Source organism: Papilio polytes, unplaced genomic scaffold (genome assembly GCF_000836215.1).
Source record: "Papilio polytes unplaced genomic scaffold, Ppol_1.0 DF821289.1, whole genome shotgun sequence".
Classification (NCBI taxonomy): domain Eukaryota; kingdom Metazoa; phylum Arthropoda; class Insecta; order Lepidoptera; family Papilionidae; genus Papilio; species Papilio polytes.
The window spans coordinates 5022900-5043484 of NW_013527915.1; the positions used below are offsets into that span (position 1 = coordinate 5022900).

General features: G+C 37.3%; 3 protein-coding genes across 3 annotated transcripts in view; all 3 read left to right on the forward strand.

The window, feature by feature from the left end:
- Window positions 1-18570, forward strand: part of LOC106109145 (rotatin-like) — a 23875-nt gene extending 5305 nt beyond the window's left edge. The window contains exons 18-33 of the mRNA XM_013290549.1: window positions 341-541; window positions 878-1147; window positions 1661-1881; window positions 2708-2852; window positions 3148-3278; window positions 10329-10437; window positions 11139-11361; window positions 12096-12262; window positions 13573-13734; window positions 13978-14322; window positions 14672-14850; window positions 15424-15622; window positions 16027-16178; window positions 16534-16750; window positions 17166-17269; window positions 18021-18570. Of these exons, the coding sequence (XP_013146003.1) occupies window positions 341-541; window positions 878-1147; window positions 1661-1881; window positions 2708-2852; window positions 3148-3278; window positions 10329-10437; window positions 11139-11361; window positions 12096-12262; window positions 13573-13734; window positions 13978-14322; window positions 14672-14850; window positions 15424-15622; window positions 16027-16178; window positions 16534-16750; window positions 17166-17269; window positions 18021-18161 (2966 nt within the window). The 3' untranslated portion in view covers window positions 18162-18570. The remainder of the gene's footprint in view (window positions 1-340; window positions 542-877; window positions 1148-1660; window positions 1882-2707; window positions 2853-3147; window positions 3279-10328; window positions 10438-11138; window positions 11362-12095; window positions 12263-13572; window positions 13735-13977; window positions 14323-14671; window positions 14851-15423; window positions 15623-16026; window positions 16179-16533; window positions 16751-17165; window positions 17270-18020) is intronic.
- Window positions 4938-8644, forward strand: LOC106109340 (cytochrome P450 6j1-like). The gene is made up of 2 exons (XM_013290804.1): window positions 4938-7168; window positions 7933-8644. The coding sequence occupies exons 1-2, from the start codon at window positions 5857-5859 to the stop codon at window positions 8094-8096; spliced, it is 1476 nt and encodes a 491-aa protein (XP_013146258.1). The 5' UTR covers window positions 4938-5856; the 3' UTR covers window positions 8097-8644.
- Window positions 18571-19346: 776 nt separating the features above from the next.
- Window positions 19347-20585, forward strand: part of LOC106109330 (inositol-trisphosphate 3-kinase A) — a 57610-nt gene continuing 56371 nt past the window's right edge. The window contains exon 1 of the mRNA XM_013290784.1: window positions 19347-19920. Coding sequence (XP_013146238.1) covers window positions 19849-19920 — 72 coding nt within the window. The 5' untranslated portion in view covers window positions 19347-19848. The remainder of the gene's footprint in view (window positions 19921-20585) is intronic.

Consider the following 20585-nt stretch of genomic DNA (forward strand, 5'->3'; position numbering starts at 1 on the left):
CTGGCTGATAGAGGCTCAGATAGCTTAAATTTGACGTCACTGTCAGATAAGGGAACAAAATCCGATATTCCCATCACATATTTTACACGTTAGACTGTTACCAGGCAATTTTTGATTTGGTGGGACAGGCCCTTGATATAAAAAGAAAAGTTGTGTTGTGTTTTTGTATGTATTGAAATAACTCAAAAACTACTGCGCCGATTTAAAAAAAATCTTAAACTATTAAAAAGCTACATTATCACTGAGTAACATGGGCTTTTTAATATATTTTTATTCCACGTGTACAAAATCGCGAGCAACAGCTAGTTTAGCATAAAAATGAGATTATCATAATTGTAAAATGTGTTTTTTAATTGTTTGTCCGACAGTCACGCGTCGCTAGTGTCGCGTTCGTCGATGGGCGTGTCTGAGTACGGTGCGTTGCCATGGCAACACGTGCGGCGCTTCCTGTGCGCACCGCCCGCCTCCGCCAACGACACCGCGCTGCTCCTGGCGCTGCTGCGGTTCATCGTCGCTTACATGGACAATGTTCCATCCAACCGTAAGACATACATACAAGCATAACACATTATTTTGATATACAGATATCGCTGAGTTTTAAAGGTATTTTTGTTAACTGATGAAAAACATAGATTTCTCTTTAATTAGTATTACTATTCAAGTATTAAATATTCAAGAAAAGAAAAGATTTCTATTTTTGGATTTTTGTACTATTAAAAAACTCAAAAACTACTGGACTGATTTCAAAATTTTTTTCACAATTAAAACATCATCACTGAGTAACATAGGGTGTTTTTTGTTTTTCCGATTTTACGCAGACAAAGTCGCAAGCAACAGATAGTATTAGTGTTGTTAATGTGACTTTCTTTTGTTAAAGGTAAAACTATGGGTTGGATTAAATCGTATTTTATTTGCAATGACGTGTCTGTGATCTCTCTGTTGAGTCGCGGCCGTCTCTATCCACAACAGACTTCGCAAGAGGATATCGAAGTTATTCAGCTGCATATTCACATTGTCAAGGTTGTATGGCGCTGTATAAAACAGCTAGAAACACAAGACGATTATGATGTAAAGCGTATGGAAAGCTTACTGAAGATTTTGTTGTCTTGTCTTCAAAACATTGATATGAAGAATTTTCATACGCAAGGTACAGTACCGTATACTTAGCCACTAATGTTATGTTTGCGAGGATAATTCGCTCTGTCCCCACGTGAGAAAAAAAAGTTTCATCCGTCCCACCTTTTAGTCCCATTATCACCAATAAGGTGACAGATGGAACCGTTATGAAATAAAATAAGTCCCAATCGTCCCCTCATCCCAAATTGTGGGACGGATGTAACTTTTTATTATAATAGGTGGAGACAGAGCGGGGTGACGGTTGAGAATAATCACTTTGCGATAACTTGTACACTCACTAACTGTAGCAGTAAACTTCGTTAAGTAGTTTCCCTTAATATAGATCAAGTAAGATAAATCTAAGCTAGGGAGAACCCTAGGTAATTCTAATGGCAGAATATTGAAACGACATTCACATTTATTACTTGTAATTATAAGGCTATACTTAAACATCTACCAAATCGTAAACGGCGCTTACGAAGCATTTGAAGAATCCTTCCAATATTCGTCTGTAAGTGTTAGTTGAAATAGGAAATATTTATAGGATACTTAAACGAGATAATGCGGTGCATACGGTACGCACTATACTCCCGCTACTGCCATCTATCGGAGGACACGTTAATTGAAGCTCTCAATATATTAACGAAGACGTTATCTAACTGTGGAGTGGGCAGCGGTCGTAAGGGCCAAGGCTGTAAAATGGACGCCCTGCTCGCGTTGATGGCTATTCTAAGACAGATATATGAAAATGATGTTCCTGTACAGGTATATATTTTTTGATATTAATTTTGGCATAATTAAATGATGATCTATAAAGTTACGAGTATGTAAATCTAGTTTATTTTTAATATAAATAGTCGGTGCAGTTTGATTATTCATTGCTCTTAATTGTTGACTATTTTTACAAAAATTTTCATGCTACCATTTTTCGGTGTTATAAAACGTTTGTTAATACATTAGTTATAAAACCTTTGTTTCTGAGTCATGTATTAACAAAACATTTCTTTGTTATCGTTTCACTAAATTAGAGTAAAACATGTCCTACATACACGTATGTACGTCCTCGGTTCCGGCTTGCCGATAAAATACTTCACGTATCGGACACTCGTAGAGTTCACCTATTTTAGGATTTGTTTACTGCATAGAAAAATACTAAAATCAAATATCTGTGTAACTTTTCAAATTGTTTACCTTATGTCTAAAGGATTGTATATATCTTACACTTAACTTTGAGCATTAAAATCTACGAATCAATTTATAGCACGTAAATAAAACTCTCAAGATTATAATTATCTCATCAGAGTAAATATACCATCTGCCTTGAGTGTATCACAAATTGTTATAACTATTATGTCAATATTTGATTAAAATGGTAAAAAACTGTTAGTCTGCTTTTAATACTGAACATTTAAATGGGACCTTGATTTTACCTCATAGGATGGTCATGTTCCTTTCATTGTGTACTACAGGGGATAGCCTATATGGTTCGACCGATTTTAAACACTTAAGTGTCATATGGTTTTCATTCTTTCTCTGTATGTCATGTAAGTTATTCATTTTAACTAAAACCTACTGGTTTAACTAACATTAGAGATGGAGCGAGGCGTGGTGTGGCGGCGCGCTGCAAGCTACGGCGGCGTGCGTGCGTGGCGAGCGCGCGGCGCTGCGGGCCGCCGCGCTGCACGTCGTAGCCGCGCTTGTGCAGTACACGCAGCTGATACCACATATATTGCAATGTATTTACGAATTACTCACACTTAACATGTTACTCTATAGTATGAGCATTTTTATATAATATAAGGTGGCAAACAAACAAGCGGCCACCTGAATCCATCGAAATGGAAAGCGACTGCTGCTCAAATCCACTTTTCCTTCCCATCCTTTCCTTTAAGGAAACGGGTGGAAAGGGAAAAAGACTAAAATTAGGCCTCCGGCACCACACTCATCAGACGAAACGCGGAATTGCTTCCACTTCACTCCTGCTTTCTGTGTGGTATATAACTAACGTGTTTTTTTCTCAACATTGTAAAGGTATATCGAACGAATCGATATGTCGTTATGCCCTGGACATTCTGGTGCGATGCAGTGAAGCGAACATCGTGCGCGCGGCGGCCGCCTCGCTGCTGGCCGCACTCACAGCCCGCGCCACGCCCCACTCCACTGTGAGTACATCTGAAATATTAATCATGTATTTTTAAAATACTTTTTTAAAATACAATGGCAGATGTCTCAAAGTATGGATAGCCGTCACCCACTCGATCGATTATAAGTGAAGACGACTGAGAATAACAACTAGTTGCAAGTACCGAATATTAATGAAATTGTGACGCATATTACCAATTAAAGTTACGTGACGCGTGTTCAATATCATGAAGGGAATACTAAAATTTTGTAGTATCAAATGGTAGATAAAATATTGATATTGTCTTGCCCGCCTTAAGGTTTTAAAAAAATGTAGACAAGATAATGAACTTTTAACTTGAACAAGCTAGTGTAATGTTAGTAATAAAAACTAAACAAATATAAACTTATACATTTGAAACGGTCTTATTCTGTGAAAGAATAAGGATTTTATTTCATATCAAACGGGTTCACTAGAATTTAACTGTTAAAAACATAAATAGCAAAAAAATTCCATAATAATTGATGACTTCTATAAAAACAACACGGAATAATAAACAGTAACAAGTAATGAATGTTAATAACCTTGTGACGCATTCAAGTAACTTAAGTAAGCTAAAAATAAAAGATACTATTAAGTAATAGCGAGATACGAGCGACTAGTTAGTTGAAAATTTAGACTGATTTTATATCGTTTTTTTAAATATATGATGATATCGAGTGAAAGTTGAACTCTGAACACTAAATACTTGTTGAATCTACGCCGTTGTAGACATTAATTTACTTACCAATAGACATTAATTTACTTTTTTGTTACGCTATTAGATAACAGAGACAGTTATCTTCTAGACTTATTAAATTACCCATTCATTTCATAAACAATACACATGTGTATAACAAAAAGATGAGTTATGTGCCTAAATAGGGGATCATTGTGGTCGGCAGTAAATTGCTGCAGCCGCGGTTGCTCGTGACTCGAATAAAGATGGTGGACCACCGTGATGGGACCATTGCAAGATACATTCGAAATTTTCATTTAATGTAATGTTAGATTGTTTAATAATGATTTTGCTGTGACGTGAAATTTACAAAAAATTTCAAATTTATTAAGACAAAGTGCATAGGAGTAAATGTAAGCCTCGTGGAAGTTATTAAATTTCGATAAGTATCATAGTTAAAATTACTGGTTACTAGATAACCAACTTTAGGTTTTTCATGTTTTTTTTTTTACAAATATTAAATATTGTAATTGCCTGATGTAATGGAATTACATCAAACCATGCTACATGTAAAAGTCTACCATAAACAGCTAATACTTTTGTTGACCCACTAAACATTTTCCTCATATTTAAACGACTGTTGGGTATTCCCTATCTGTTATCAAAACGAAAATTATACAGTTGTTTTAATTATTAAATTGCGTTTAAAACTGCGTAGTTTGCCTTTGCAAGTGTTGCGTAGTTTTCCTTCTCAAATAATTTTAGCTACAGCATTTCAATGATGTTTATATTTGTATAACATCCGCATTAACTTTAGGCGCTTTCTCTGTTGTTATAACGGATGTGGTAACATAAATTGTATGTTTACTTTTAACACTTCCTTTATTATTTTACATGTTTAATTTTAAACTTTTAATAATCGTTTTTTTGCTTAGAACCACGACATGGTAATATTTATATTTTCATAAAATATCTTATCCTTAAAATTTAACTGCTATTGTTGTTTTGATGTCAGTTATCTGTTCTCGAACAATTGTTTTTAAATTGTTTCCTGTAATCATTTGATGTTCGATTGTTCATGATTTTACGTGCGTATTGTCCACAATATCTAACTGTTTAACAAGACATTATTTACGCTAGACCTGGAAAATGCTCCATAAGTTCTTTATAATTTGGACACAATACATCCACTGATAAAAACCTTAAATAGCAAAAGTATTGTTTAATAATGGCTTAATGATAATAAAATGTGTTTCAAAGTCCTGCATTTAAGTTCGTCACCGTACTGGGTCGAGGAATGCGAGGTTTGTTTCTTATTACATACATATTCTCGTTTTGGAACACAATAGCTTGCGGCGAACGCTAGTTAACCGATCCCAGTTTAGTTTCCATTTCAAAATTACAAGAAGTTTTGCGTGATTTTTATTTTGTTGAGATGGACCGATTTTATTATGTCTTTACATTATGCTATGTGCCTTTGAGTAATAAAACTCCTATGTTTGATTTAGGACATGATTTTAAATGCGTAAACCACTTGAATAGGTATGATAAAGTTTGTAAAAGTATGTAAAAGCTTTGTAAGTTGAGTTGATTGCTTGATGCGGGTGCATTCAAGTCAGGCGTCACGTCAACCGTCAACAATCGCGTCCTTGAGATCGTCAGAACTCTGAGCTTATCTGAGGTTCGGTGCGCCGCCGCTAACGTCGCGATACGGCTCACTCGAGTGCCGGCCGCCGCGGTCGCACATCTACATACCATCGCCGCGCACGCCGCATACGCCGCATACGCCGCATGAGCGCGCCTTGTTTACTATACGCTACATCGCCGGCTTTCTGTTCGTTCCCGTGTTCCAAACTACAATTTATTTTTTAAAACCGAACCTGTTTTACACGGTGTTATAATGTGGTTGAGTGTAATTTTTCTTATTATATTACTTTTATTAATTGTGTCGTTGACAATTTTTCACTTCACTACAAATGGAAGAAAATACTGGCTTCACCGAAAAGTGCCGTACAGAGAGCCGTGTCCCATTTTCGGCAACTTTGGTGCAACGCTTACGATGCGACGGAGCTACACCAATATGGTTCAGTTTTTCTACGATTCATTTAGAGAAGAGAAGTTCGTCGGTATTTTTCAAGCCAGAAGACCAACGCTGTTCATAATAGATTTGGATATTATTAAGAATATTTTTATAAAAGACTTTGCCTGCTTTAGCGACCGTATATCGGTGTCGACAGACACTCAAAGGGAACCTCTGCTTCGGAACTTGGCAAACATGAGCGGAGCCGAATGGAAAGCCATGCGACACATAGTGACTCCGACCTTTTCGTCCGCCAAAATGAAAGCTATGTTCCCTCTCGTTGCAGACTGTGCGAATTCTCTAAATATAGCACTCTCGCGAGAAGCGTTGGACGATGTTGATGTTCCGAAATTAATGTCGCGATTCACGACAGATGTGATAGGAAGCTGCGCCTTTGGTGTCGATCCTGGCTCCTTGAAAAATCCTGATTCACCCTTCTTAGCGATGTCACAGAGAATGTTTAAAACGGATCGCACTACTGTACTGAAACGTTATTGCCGGACGTTCTTCCCGAGGTTGTTTAAATTTTTGAATCTCAGAACTTACTCTTGGGAAGTCGAAGCTTTCTTTACTAATATTATAAGTCAAGTCTTAGAAGAGAGGCGAAGAACGGGAGTGCAGAGAAATGATTTTATACAACTGATGTTAAACATGCAGAAGACTGAGACTGAGTTTTATATGACAGATGAATTGATAACTTCCAATTCTTTTATATTTATGTTAGCCGGTTTGGAAACGTCGGCGACCACATTGTCGTTTTGTCTGTATGAACTTGCGAAGGATCCCGACTTGCAGAATAAAGTGAGACAAGAAATAACCGATTGCACGGAACGCTACGGAGGTTTGAACTACGATGCAGTGTGTGCGATGCGTTTGGTGGTCCAAACGGCGATGGAGACGCTACGGCTGCATCCCCCTACACCCTTCACCACGCGCCTCTGTACGGCGCCATGCACTCTGTCAAGCGATTTAGAAGTGAAAGTAAAAGACGCTGTACTTATTCCGCTGCATTGTATACAGAAAGATCCCAGATACTTTGCAAATCCTGACAAATTTGATCCTGACAGGTTTAAAGAAGATTTCAACCCACCTGCGTTTATGGCTTTCGGAGAAGGTCCTCGTAGTTGTCCAGGTGAGTAAACTGAACATTAACAGTTTATCAAATTACTTGCAATTTAGTTGTTACTCTAAGATAAAAATTCAAATAGAACATTTGAATGTGTACGAATGAAAAGTTTATTTAAGTTGAATTACCTCAACGTTTGCCATGATTTCATAAAATATAATAATATTGACGTATTCAATGGCTCATTGTTTGCTAAGCAAATCCTATGAATTCACACAATCATGTTCATTCAGAGACAAAACTTGGCTCTATGTTATTTAAACATTGCGCAAACAATGTGACGGCGGGGGTTTCAATGAGGAATGTAAACTGCACTGCAGGCCATGTGTCAGCCAGTCGCTATTGAATTACTTTGGTAATTTTATCAATAAGATTACTAGCGATAATATTGTTTGTGTGATTATCATATTTCATAATCCTGGTCCGCAACAGCGGTGACGTTCATGATTCATTACATTTCCGAAGTAATATTCCAAATTAATTGCATTTATCGTTGCAATTCATTATAGACTAGAGTTTCGGGTACTACGCAATCAATATTTAATCAACAAATTGCTCCAATGTTACCTAAGTTGTTTAGATAATATTTATGTCAACAAACACCTTAATGCTTCTAATTTGATGTCTTATTATTATGTTTATGAATGTAAATCAAAACAGATTCTTGTACATTTTAATGATGAGTCTCAGTGATTTCGATAGCGTAAATAGGAAAATACTATAAAGGTGAACGGCATAGATTTGAATTTCTAATCGTATTTACGTTTTAGGTGCTCGTTTCGCTCAGCTGATCGTGGCAGCGGGTCTGGCGGCCGTGCTGAGCGGATACCAAGTGCAGCCCTGCGCTAGAACAACACCCACTATACATTACGACCCTCGCAGCGTCATGCTTAAGAATAAAGGCGGCATTTGGTTAAAGTTTAAACCATTATAAAGCTAACTGGAATTGGGTTAAGAGGGGGTGTTTCAAAAGAAACTGCTTTCTTAAAGTGATGGTGTCTGGACTCATCGTATCTACCGTACATTGGGAATTAACCACTGTTTTCTAATGCAGGGGAATGCGAGCGCTTGTTAAACTTGTAGAATGACACGACTATTTACGAAACTGGAATTAAAGTAAATGGTTTTTGTGTTGTGAACGTCGAGAAACGGAAATGGTTAAGTAGCTTTACCCTACCATAAAAACCTTACTTTTACCTTTTACCTTAAAAACTTATACGTACTTTTACCTTAAAAAACGTAAAGCAAAGTCTCTTTCTTGTCTTTTCACCTGCGGGTAATAAGCTATGTGAGAAAAAAAAAGAATGAGTGAATATCTCCAACTTACTGCAAGTAATAGTTGTTTTTAAGTTTATCAGTATTAAAAATTCTCTAAAATAAAAAGAAAACGGATTACCATAAGTATAATAAATAATTAGATCTTTATTTAATTTATGTATTGTTTTTAGAATCTGAAATATATGAATTGCCATAAGAAGTTTTGTTTTATTTTGGATTGTAATCTCAAAAACATGTTACCTTATTTGTTTTATAGAGAATGTTTGCCATCTCTAAATTTACTATCTATTTAGTAAAATATTTTATCTATATTCCAAGATCAATAAAATAAGTTGTATGACTTTAATTAAGCAATTTAAATACGAACTACGCGAGTTTAGAAAAAGAGAAGGAGATAAGACTGACTTGCTGGCATGTTGCCAAGAGAGTAGACAAGAGGGCCTTACACTACAAGCAAAAAATGTCTTATATTAGTGTATTTTGGAGATTATATCGTGGTATTATCAACTTCTTTAAAATCTAAAAAAAAAGTTGAAATGAAATTTTAGTTACATTCGTATTTCATATACGATTAAAAGAAAATTATCTTTCTTCAGTCATGCGCGTAATTATTCGCTTGTGAATAAAACCCTTATTGGTTAGAATATTTTACATGCACTTTATGTTTACATACGATTCTAGATGAGTTTTGTTTTACGTTAACACTTATTTGCACCTCAGTATATTTGCTTATTAAATAAAAAAAATGCATGGTCTTCTTTTGGATTTTCCTTGTGAAGGTTATTGCTCTGTTTAGGATACATATCTGTGAAACGTTATCAGATTTAGTCACTTTGTTCATTAATGAACTCCACATATGTAGTTGAGTCTTGAAAGACTAATGACACTTGAGTGGTGTTAGACTAAAAAATAAACAGCTGTGATCATATTTTTGTGTAATGGACAAAATATAAAATATGAAAGGGATACATATTATTTAACTAGCTGTTGCAAACGACTTCGTCCACGCAGTATTGTTAAAAAAAGTAGCCTATAATATGCCCGTCTCTGTCCGCTACCCTTCAATGAAAGTCCGGTCGAAATCGGCCCAGCCGTTTCGGTGATTAACCGGAATAAACGCGGCTTGCGGATAGACAGACAGACAAAAATTTTTTAAATGAAATTTTCGTTTTTACCAACGAAAATACATCATCTTTCCGCAATCTAGAATTCTTCTTTTTATATTACAAACAGAAAGTCCAATTTAATTATCCATTTCATCCATGATCCATTTTGACAGCGCGGAATTAAAAAAAAAGTAGCCTATAATATGCCTGTCTATGTCAGGTACAGTGAAAATCGGGTCGAAATTGGCCCAGCTGTTTGGGAGATTACCCGGAACAACGCAAATACTTGATATTCCCGGAATCTGGAATTTTTCCTTCAATATTACAGACACTTGAATATTACTATATGTATTTATTTGTATAGAAGATAGATAGATTATGTATATTTTAAATCAAACTATGTTATCGAATGAGAATGTGTCACAGTAAAGCAATTGTTGTGGCATATTTGATTGATGTCTGTTGAACATAGAGTGACGATAGTTTTCGTAAATTGTCCTAGATTCTCTGCAATAGTTTTCGTCATACACTCAATTGATATTACGTAGAACAAATATGGTCGGCCCTATTTTGAAACAAGCCTTTGATACCTTTTGAAACAGTGATATCATTTTTTCTCTTCGCTTTGTGAACTTTTTCCTGCTATCGTAGTAGACATAATCATAAAATATTGAGTTAATATCGTTATTATTTACAAATCTCCAATAATATATTCAGGAAAAACCGCACGGTTATCATAACGGTTAAGATGGGATAATAAATATGCAAATATTACGTTTCAGGTTTTTGAAAATGATATAATTCAACAGCTAAAAGAAGCAGACTTTGTGGAGAGCTGTTTGCAAATTTTCGTAGACTTTTGTGACGAGAAAAAATATCAACATTATCTTCGTAAGTATTTAATGACGTAATTTTAGGAAAGTTCTTTGTGGTTTTAAAATGACTTCATTTTCTTAGTATTAGATAATATTCAGCTAACTCTCGGTATTTAGATAAGATATGCTCACACAGAGTAAGAATACTTTTTATTGTAATTACAGAGGCATTCCATTAAAATTTGTTTTTATTGGTAAGGGTTTACTCAGAAACCCGGTTTTAGTTATTTATTTTATCGCATGTTCTCGTAAAATAAGCAATAACCCGAATGTAACAATAAAATTATAAGTATATGCATGTTTTGAACGTTAACTGCGATTCCTAGAAACTAAATAAGATACGACGACATCATAGTTAAATAGCAACCAATAATGCTTTTGCTCATATATTCTAAGAAATAAGAATTAATCGGTTATATTTCATTTAGTTTTAACTAGCTTTTGTCCGCGAATCCGCGTGGAAAAAAAAATAAAACCGAGTTGCCTGTGTTCTTCAGACTATCCTTTACGTTTATGCCAAATTTCTTCGAGATCCGTTCAGCCATTTAAGGTACAAATTCTAGGTAACAAACATCCATCTATGCATCTAAACTTTTACATTTATAATATTAGTAAGATTGTCTTTACGCAAATCTCTTTCAAATTGTTTTAATTTACTCTCGTTGCACTTTCTCTTCGTATTATTGTCAGTGCATGTTTATGTGGACTATGTTTTAGAGCCCAATATGCCATTATCTGTATTGGAGCGCCGATCAGAGCTGGAGGTGCGAGCTCGTAAGAGCGGGGAACTTCGACTGTCGCCTTCCGAAGAGGTGGTGCAGCCGCCGCCGTCGGTAGACCTGGTGGTGGCCATAGCAGACGTCATGCATAACATCAGCGCTTTCAAACATTGCCCTATCGACTTGTGGAATGAACAAGGAGTCTATAGACATATGTTCAGGTAATATATTGTTGAAAGCAGTAAAAGACGTAATAAATTATATATTGACTAGCTTTCGCCCGCGACTCCTTCCGCATCATCTACAATTATGATCCGTTCAGCAGTTTAGGCTACAAACTCTAACAAACATCCATCCATCATCTAAACTTTCACATTTATATTATTAAGTATGATTAATTACTTTTGTATTAGTAAAATATCGGATCTTCAGTATTCATAGTATAGTTTATTTAATATTTTTGGTAGTACAATTTTTGCGTGTAATCTCGATGTTAATGCGATTTTAATAGCAGCTAGTGACCGCGACGAGTGTAATTACCCATCAAGTTAAGTGCGTGAACGTTAATGACACGTATTATTGTAAGTGGCCTAGTGTTTACCAATTACGGCTTCCTTAATATCGTTGTGTTTGCTTTTTTTCAATAATTATTATGAGTTTGTAATTTTAATATCTCCTTTAAAATTACAAAGCAGCAAGTTGCTTTCCTGACTTATGTTGCTAGTTGTGGCTCGCGACTTCGTTCGCTTGATGTAAAAATAGTAAAAAATATAGTCTATGCTATTCACTGATAGCATAGATTCTTAACGATACATAAAATATTAAAATCGGTCCAGTGGTATTTGAATAATTTTAATACACACAAAAATATTAATTCTTTGTTTTTTACTGTTAGTGTACTCTACGCTGTTTTTTCTGTAGTCTCAATTATAAGGTTATTTTTATTTATTACCAGATGTGCGTCGTGGAGTAGCGGGAGCTGGCAGCAGCGTAGCCGCGTGCGCGCCGCGCTGTGCCGCGCGCTCACCGCGCTCGCGACGCGCAAGTGCGTGCGCACTTCACTCGCCAATACTAAAGACTGTCTAGTCAATTTACTCCTCACTTTGACCACAACTGATACAGGTATTGTTCAATTTTGTTAATAGTTATGTGAAAACTACGTATATTAGAATTTATACACGAGTCAAGTATTTAGGTGGATAACGAATTGAAAACTAATGCTTGTTAAAATATTATTTTACACGTAGATATGTAAGTGTTTTCTAAGTAAAAATAAATAAAAAAATCTGTCCACTAGTAGCGGAAGTATGCCGTAACACGCATAAAAATAATTAAAACAAACATACAGACAAATTGAGTACATCCTTCTTTTGGAAAGTCGGTCAAAAATACGTCAATATCATAGTACATTGCATAGCAACAGTTAGCTTGATTTGCTAATTTTATGCTTTGACCTGTAATGCAACGTAATATGTATCTGCCTTTTATATTTGCTTGTAATCTAGGGCATGGACACAATCAGTGTTTTTATTTCTGGTATAATGATGAACTGAGATATTGAGTTATTTCACGTTGTCATGTTGATAAATATCATCTCATAAGTGCTGTCATTCATGTAGACGGTATCGACATGGTGTTGTTTCTGTTATCTACCTAACATGAAACTGCGGAGTATTGTGGATGATAAATCACTTTGTTGTGAACTGATTATTTTATCACGCTATACGATTTGTGCAAACGATAACAGTATTATTATGACCTTTAAAATTATACTATTTAAAGTATTTATATTAAAGACACGTTTTCCCTGAATTACGATCAATAAATATTCTACTACTAGCTACGAAGAGTGGTAGAGCCCGCTTTAACATCTTCACACGATTGGGACGGCTCACTCGGTGTAATACACAAGACAGACGTGAAGTAGGAGCGATTCGGCGTTTCGTTTGATAAGTGTGGTGCCGGAGGCTTCATTTTAGCCCCATTAACTTTCTCCCTTTTCTTATGGGAAAGAAATAGGAAGGGAAAGTGGATTTGATGGTGGAGTAAACGCAAGGGAAAGGTAAATATCCTGTTTATGTGCGTCTCTTTCTCCGTCGATTAAGCGTAGGCAACGCATCGGCAATTGCGGATGTCTAGGGGGGAGCGGTCGCTTCGCCATTTCGGCGAATTCCGGTGGCCGCTTGCTCGTTTTCCACCATACATTATTAAATTACTTCTTAGTATAAATGCGACATTTTAGAAGGATGGATGGATGTTTGTTAGAGTTTGTACTCTAAATGGCTGAACTGATCTAGATGAAATTTCGCGTAGATGTAGAGCATAGTCTTTAAGAACACATAAGCTACTCGTTTTTTTAATACCACACGGCCGGAGTCGCGAGTATAAGCTAGTAAAAAAAGAAATGTTTGATTGAGTGTATATTTTGTCAGGTGTACACGAGGAGGTGTCAGCGCGCACGCAGACGTTGTCGTTGTTAGCGGCGCTGGTGGCGGAGCGCGCGGCCGCAGACATCGTGTGGGCGGAGCTCACACACAGACAAGCCACGCCCTTCTTCCATATATTGATGCATTCACTTAAGACAGACGATGATGGTATGTTTTATAGTAATTACTCTTGAGAATTACGTTATCGGTACTAATACAGTACTTGCTTGTTTACCGGATCGAGGTTTATTTATATCAATAAATCTTTAATCGATACGATTGATTTGAAAAACAAAGAATGTAATTGTATCAAATAGTTAAAAGTACACATACAAGTTGTTTATTGTAAATGAAAGAAACTAATGATACGTTTATGTATATTTATAGAAAATATTTGTATTATAATTTCAGAAGTCCAAGATGCAGCTATGCATTGCCTGACGCAGCTGATCAAATCTGCATCGAATAAAAAACACGAGGATAAATCTAGTGACGATTCGTTGATTGAGTTCTTCTCTAACTTGAGATGTGAGAGTGTGTTGAGCGCAAGATGCGGCGCGGGTGACGCGTGCGACGCGAGAGACGCCGGTGACGCGAGTGACGCGAGAGACGCGAGAAACGCGGGCGATGCGAGCGACGCGAGTGTCGCGACCCGTGACAATTGCCAGCCAGACTACCTGTGCGAAGAGATCTGCAAACTGCTGTTAATTAAATTCCAAGATCTATTCGACAAGAGAAAGTGCGACGCCAGTCAAGGTACCACCTCTGTTAATAAATCGCAGAGTATTTTTTATATGTATATGAATCACTATAATAAAGTAATAGACTTTTACGATTTACTATCTAAAAGCGAATTCCTATGATCTAAATAAGGATCTAAAATTAATTAAGCTGAAGATATTAAAAACTATCCAGACAAATGAGTTGAATTATTGTTAAATTTTATTGATAAAAAAAATTAACTACATATAACCGAAATCTGCAGCACGCAATGTAGAATTAAAGTATTTAGATGGTCATAAAGTATGCTTTACATTAACTATTCTGAAAAGTCTTGTTATTACATTATTTTAGTCTATGAATAAATTAACGATTATGTTTGCAGAGGAGTTGTGGGTGCGCGTGTGCAGCTGCCTGTGCGCGCTGGTGTCGTGGAGCGCGCGCGGCCGCGCGTACTGCACACACCGGCGGGCGGCGCGCGCGCTGCTGGCGGCGCTGCGGGCGGCGCGCGACCACCTCGACATGCACGGCAAGCCCGCTGACGTCATCAGGAATGCCAACCACGTATGTTATTGTATATGCGTAAACCTACTTTTAGTCCCTTCTACCCTTTTCTACTAAGAATGGTAAGAGGAAGTGGATTTGTCAGTGAGGAACGTATCAGAAGATAAATTTTCTGTACTCCATTGTTTAAAGGTAGACAACGAATTTGTTTATAGATTGTGGTCTTTTCGCATTTCGGCGAATTCTGGTGGACATTTGTTTGTTTGTTATTTTATGCTATAAGACTTGAATTACTTCAGTCATATTCCGGTTGCCCTCTTAGTGTTGGTTTAGTACAAGCAATTTTCTATAAAGTTCTCCATTAGTGAACAATTAAAGACTCTGAGAGCCTCTCTTTTTTACTAGAAACCGATAATTTTGTCTTAAAAATTACATAGAATATCGTAACGAATGACAAACCACTTCCTGATTACAAGTTTGCATTTTTGCAAATCAATTGCTTTTTTATATCGTCAACATAGATGGCGCTGTAGTAAGACTTTTGCCCTTTTTTATAGATACTTTATAATGTCATATAAATTCTTTACAACTTCATATCATATATCATGTATAATAAAAAGTTACATTTTGCAGGAGGCTGTCCTGAACACGTTGTACTGGCTGCTAACGTTAATAAACTGCATGATGGTGGACTGCTTGCCGGCTAAGGAGGCGTTCGCGGAGAACATAACGTGCAGTCTCAACAAGCTGTGGCCGTGGTGCATGATGACGGACCAGCTCAGGACTGCCATCATGCAGCTGCTGGTCACTTTCACCAACGGCTGCCCCAAAGGTAATATTGTTATCCTTGTTATCTTTTTATTTTATTAATATAGCGACTAGTGATATATAAAAAATTGTTGTCAAAGTATTCTATAAAAAAATCCCTATTGTGTTCAAAATTTGTTTGGATATCACATAAAGACACTGCATTTTTATCATGTAACAGTTGGAGCTCAAGACTCAGCCCGTTTGAAATAAAAATATATCCTGTTACTCATTAGTCACGTAGCTTTTTAATGGTGAAAGAATGTTTGCAATTGGTCTAGTATTTTTTGAGTTATTTCAATACATACAAAAATACAAATCATTCCTCTTTATAATATTACTTTAGATAGATAAGAACTTATTCGTCGAAATTCGAAAGAAATTATTCGTAGACGTAAATAGAGAATGTATGATATATTGTGTTGTCAGCGTGGGCGTGCATGTGCGCGTGCGTGGGCGGGCGCAGCGTGGCGGGCGAGGTGTGCCGCGCCGTGCCGCGCGCCGGCGGGCCGCTGCTGGCCGCGCTGCGCACGCTGCGCCACTGCGCGCCGCACCACCACTGCCGCCACATACTGCTCAAGGTACACCGCGTCGCACACTACACGCTGCCTAACTCACTTACACACTTCTTCTACACGTAGCAAACCTGTACAACCAGGCAGTGGATAGATTTTACATTATTGTAGGACATTTCATTAATTTTCCACTTGATGTTATTTGTAAATCATCATCATCCTTATCATTACCAGCCTAAATCTTCCCACAGTTGCGTATAGGCCCGATATCCCATGTCCTCAAACCTCCATTAGTAAATACACGTAAATTTATTATTCACATAAATTAAAAATAAATCTTGTTCTAATTTAGGTTCCGTAATTTAGAAAATTGTAATAATATTATTGTCATGTTGATTAGTTTTTTTTTGTTTGTGATCAGGGCGAGGTGCTGTCGTACATGAGCAAGACGTGCGGGCGCGGCGCGTCGTGGGGCGCGGCGTGCGGCGAGTGGGCGCGGCTGTGCGCGGCGCTGGCGCGGCACGCGGACGGCGGCGCGGCGCTGCTGGCGCTGCCCGCGCTGCGCCCGCCGCACCCGCGCCTGCTGCCCGCGCTCGCGCACGCCGCGCACCACCACCGCGCACCCTTCCTGCACGCACGTCAGTGTAACACAACACTATACTAACTGCCTTTCCCCATTGTGTCACATTTTGCCAGCTTAATAGTTTAATTGAACTAAGTATAATGTGGAGCGTCGGTCGCTCAGGGATTTCAGCATTTGACTTGTAAATCTACAGCTCTTGGGTTCGAATCCTGACATGTACCAATGTGATTTTCGATTTTTCGAAATTTCATATGTACATGATTTACCCGACGTTCTTACGGTGAAGAAAAACATCGTGATGTCTGCACATATCGGTGAAGAAATTCAAAGATATGTGTGAAATCAACCAACCCGCAGTGGGCCAGCGTGGTTGACTATGGCTTAGTCACCCCTTACTTAGGGTAGGCTCCGAGCCCCTCGGTGAGGACGTGTAGTGAGCTGGTGTTGATGAAATATAATATGTTGAACAGCGGATCTGCTGGAGTTCCTGTCGGCGGCGCTGCTGACGGGTAACACGTCGGAGGTGGTGCTGGCCGCGCGCGCAGCCTGGGCACTCGCCGCTAACAATCACAGGGTATAGTTCTTTTTGAATATCCTAGCGCAAAGTTATTTTCCTTTTAGTGCGTAGTAAGCGCAGTGCCCTTTTTTTAACTTTTTAACCCCCGTTACACCTAAAATTGTGTTCCACACTGGGCCTTCTAAGAGCAGGGGGAATCTAAGAGCAGCCAAATATATTTGATAATTACACAACCACGCTATAGCGTCATCTACCAACACAACAAGAACACAACATCTCGAATTATCCTGTCTGCAATCAAAATGGATAACACTAGAAAAAAATTACTTGTCGCCTGTAATTTTGAAATGTTATGGTCTAGAATTGCATTAGAAATACTGTGAGCCAGTTCCGTCGTGTAATCATTAAGTTCAATCATATTACACTCTAATGTCTTTGTACCTGACAATTAGACAATATTGTAATGCTCTTTTATAGCTTTTTTATTTCTGTTATTATTTGTACAGACAGTAAAAATAAATTATTAGTAATTTTGTAGGTTGAAAAGTTAAATCATTATGTATTCAAAAATAACGACCGACTGACAGATTAATTTCTAGAAGGCTGAAGGATAGCTGAAATTGCTTATATATTTTTATATCATAAGGTGGCATTACAGTAAGCGTACACTTAAGTTCACCGAAATAGTCAAAGGACCAGTTATCATAGATGCGTTGCCTGCGTATAATTGACTAACTGACGCAAAGAAAGAGGGTTTTTTTCTCTTCCTATGCACCCCAGTTTTAAAATGTATCTGTATTATATTCAGGCGAAGTTAGTGCTGCGAGCCGCTGGAGTGAGCTCCGGCGTGCAGTCAGCGCTGCAGCGGCTGCAGCGCACCAACTCGGAGGAGGCGCAGCAAGCGCTGCAGCTGCTCACATACACCAACCATGTGCTGCAGGCCACCTGACATGCAAATCATTTACAAAACTGTACACTTTGTAATATTCCTTTATTATTAGTTATACTTAAAAGACAATCGGACGTATACTGAAACGACATTTAACACTTTAGGCCCCATGTGTATCACAGTGTCTAGAAAACTGTGTATATGGTCTGGGAGGTGTGAATTTCAAATGAACTCTTTCCCATGTCACTTGTATCTAAATGTCACACGGATAACAATTCAAGGAAAAAAGGGGAAAATGGGGATGAAAAACAATATATGACATATTATGTAGTTTTAAACACATTCCAACAAAAAAATATTGTTTTTTTTTTAACGCTCAATTAGGGTATGGCACTGAGGGTATTAAATATATAACTGAAATTCCAAATAAACTCCATTAAATTTTGACCTCTGTATGTAAGCGGCACTTTAGTTTCTATTCGTTTCAGTATTCGGCCTTTAGTCATTGTCTTTTTATTTCCCTCTTAATGAATGCTGATGTGGCTTACGATTTCATTGTATTCTCTGTAATTAATTATTAAATATCTTAAATTCTGTGGTATCTCTACTTAAAAGGCTGAATTACATATTTTTGTATAAATATAATACGACAGATGTACCTCTTTTTGTAAAACCTTTTTGTATTTTTTTTGTGTACCCATTGATGAAGTATTATGATGGTTTATTTTTACTTTTATATTTCTATTGACATTTCTGTGATTTTATAAGTGGCTCCTATGTGAATAAACATAAATTGAATAAAATGTACTTTGAATGACACGACGGTGATATTTGTTATAAAACGGAATTTTAAAAATAAACTTTTTTTTAATAACTAGATTGTTTTTTCTAATGTGTCCTATGTTTTATTTGTTATTGATTGCAAGCGTTCTAATATAAAATATTGCGACTTCTACATGCATAGTTCGTGATTAAAAAAAAAGAATATGTATGGTCTCATATTTCTAAAATGTTTCTTTTTGTTTGGTCTTCTTTTTGGTCTTCTTTTCTACTAATTACTCTGTTTACTTTAACTAAAGAGTTAGTTAATAAAACTAGAAAATTATATTCTCTTTCGTTAAAATGTATACTTGTAAATTCTTGATAATAAAATAAATTTACGACGTAAACAAAGTAATTTTATGATTTCATACTAATTCTAAGTACTATAATCACTAAACTCAATAACATTTGATTAAAAATGTTTGCCTCGACCATTGTTAGATCAAACAATTTAACGTCTATCGCAAACAGACAATAACATTCTATTATGTATTTACGATGATGGCAGCTCCATCTGCGCTCACGTCAATTGTTTATTTATCGAAAATAATGTAGGTATGATATAAAATAAATATGTACAACGACCGCAGTGTGTCGCGACCGCGGTTGATGTGTGTCGTGCGGTGTGCGGTGAGCGGTGTGCGCGGCTCGCTTATCGTATTCGCACACGCTTGTCGATAAGGTCCGTTGTCGATGAGTACACTACGAAATCGACGACGGGGAAGTTTGCGTTACTCATTATCGCCATAAAGTACGATAATCCGCGTCGGTGCGTGCGCCGGCCGCCGCCGCGCCAGTGAGCCCGCCGGCCGCGCGCCGACAAGCGCCAGCCGCGAGGAACGATGGTGTACCGGACTGTGTGATCGAACCGACGTAGGTTCACCTGTGTAGAACTGGTGTTTCGCGACTTGGCCTATAGGCCGAAATGTCGCCGCCGCGCTTCAACTTTCCGCCGACGAGTTACTCCGCGGTGTATGGCGACGTGACGAGTGCGAACGTGAGTACCTACTGGTGAGAGGCGAGCGGACAGGCTGCCTGCCGCAGCCTATCGTGCGCCGGCTTGCGTGTGCGCAGCGGCAAGGTCGCGCCAACTGTACACTACACTAGTGCATTCAACCCGTTCTGTGGTGACACCAACATGGATGCATCTGCCATTATTATCTAACGGTTATGATATTAATTACCTTTATAAATCTCAACAATCTGCATTGATAACGTTAAGAGATCTAGAGATTCATCCTAAGTAAAGCTTTAATTAGAGTGTATCTTGAAGCTTGTATGCTTCTGGCATTCAAAGCTATCCTTTGTGTTACTCAATTAAACTTATGCTTCAACGACGACTAAGTTAGATTACTTTGTTAGTCGTATGCATACTAATTAGACAATGTGTAATGAGTTAATTAATTCTATAGTTAACATTGGCCTTGAAATTAGTGCAACAATTTTAATAGCCTTTGTATTTATTTTAATATTTGATTGCTTATTAAGAATAAGAAATATATAAGAATATGTGATATTTTCCTTTATATAACCAGTTTAATTGATGCAATACTTATATGTTTATAAAAAGATTGCCTTTTTGACCGACTTCCCAAAAGAAGGAGGTATTCAATTCGACGGTATATTTTTTTTTTTTTTTTTTTTTTTTTTTTTTTTTTTTTT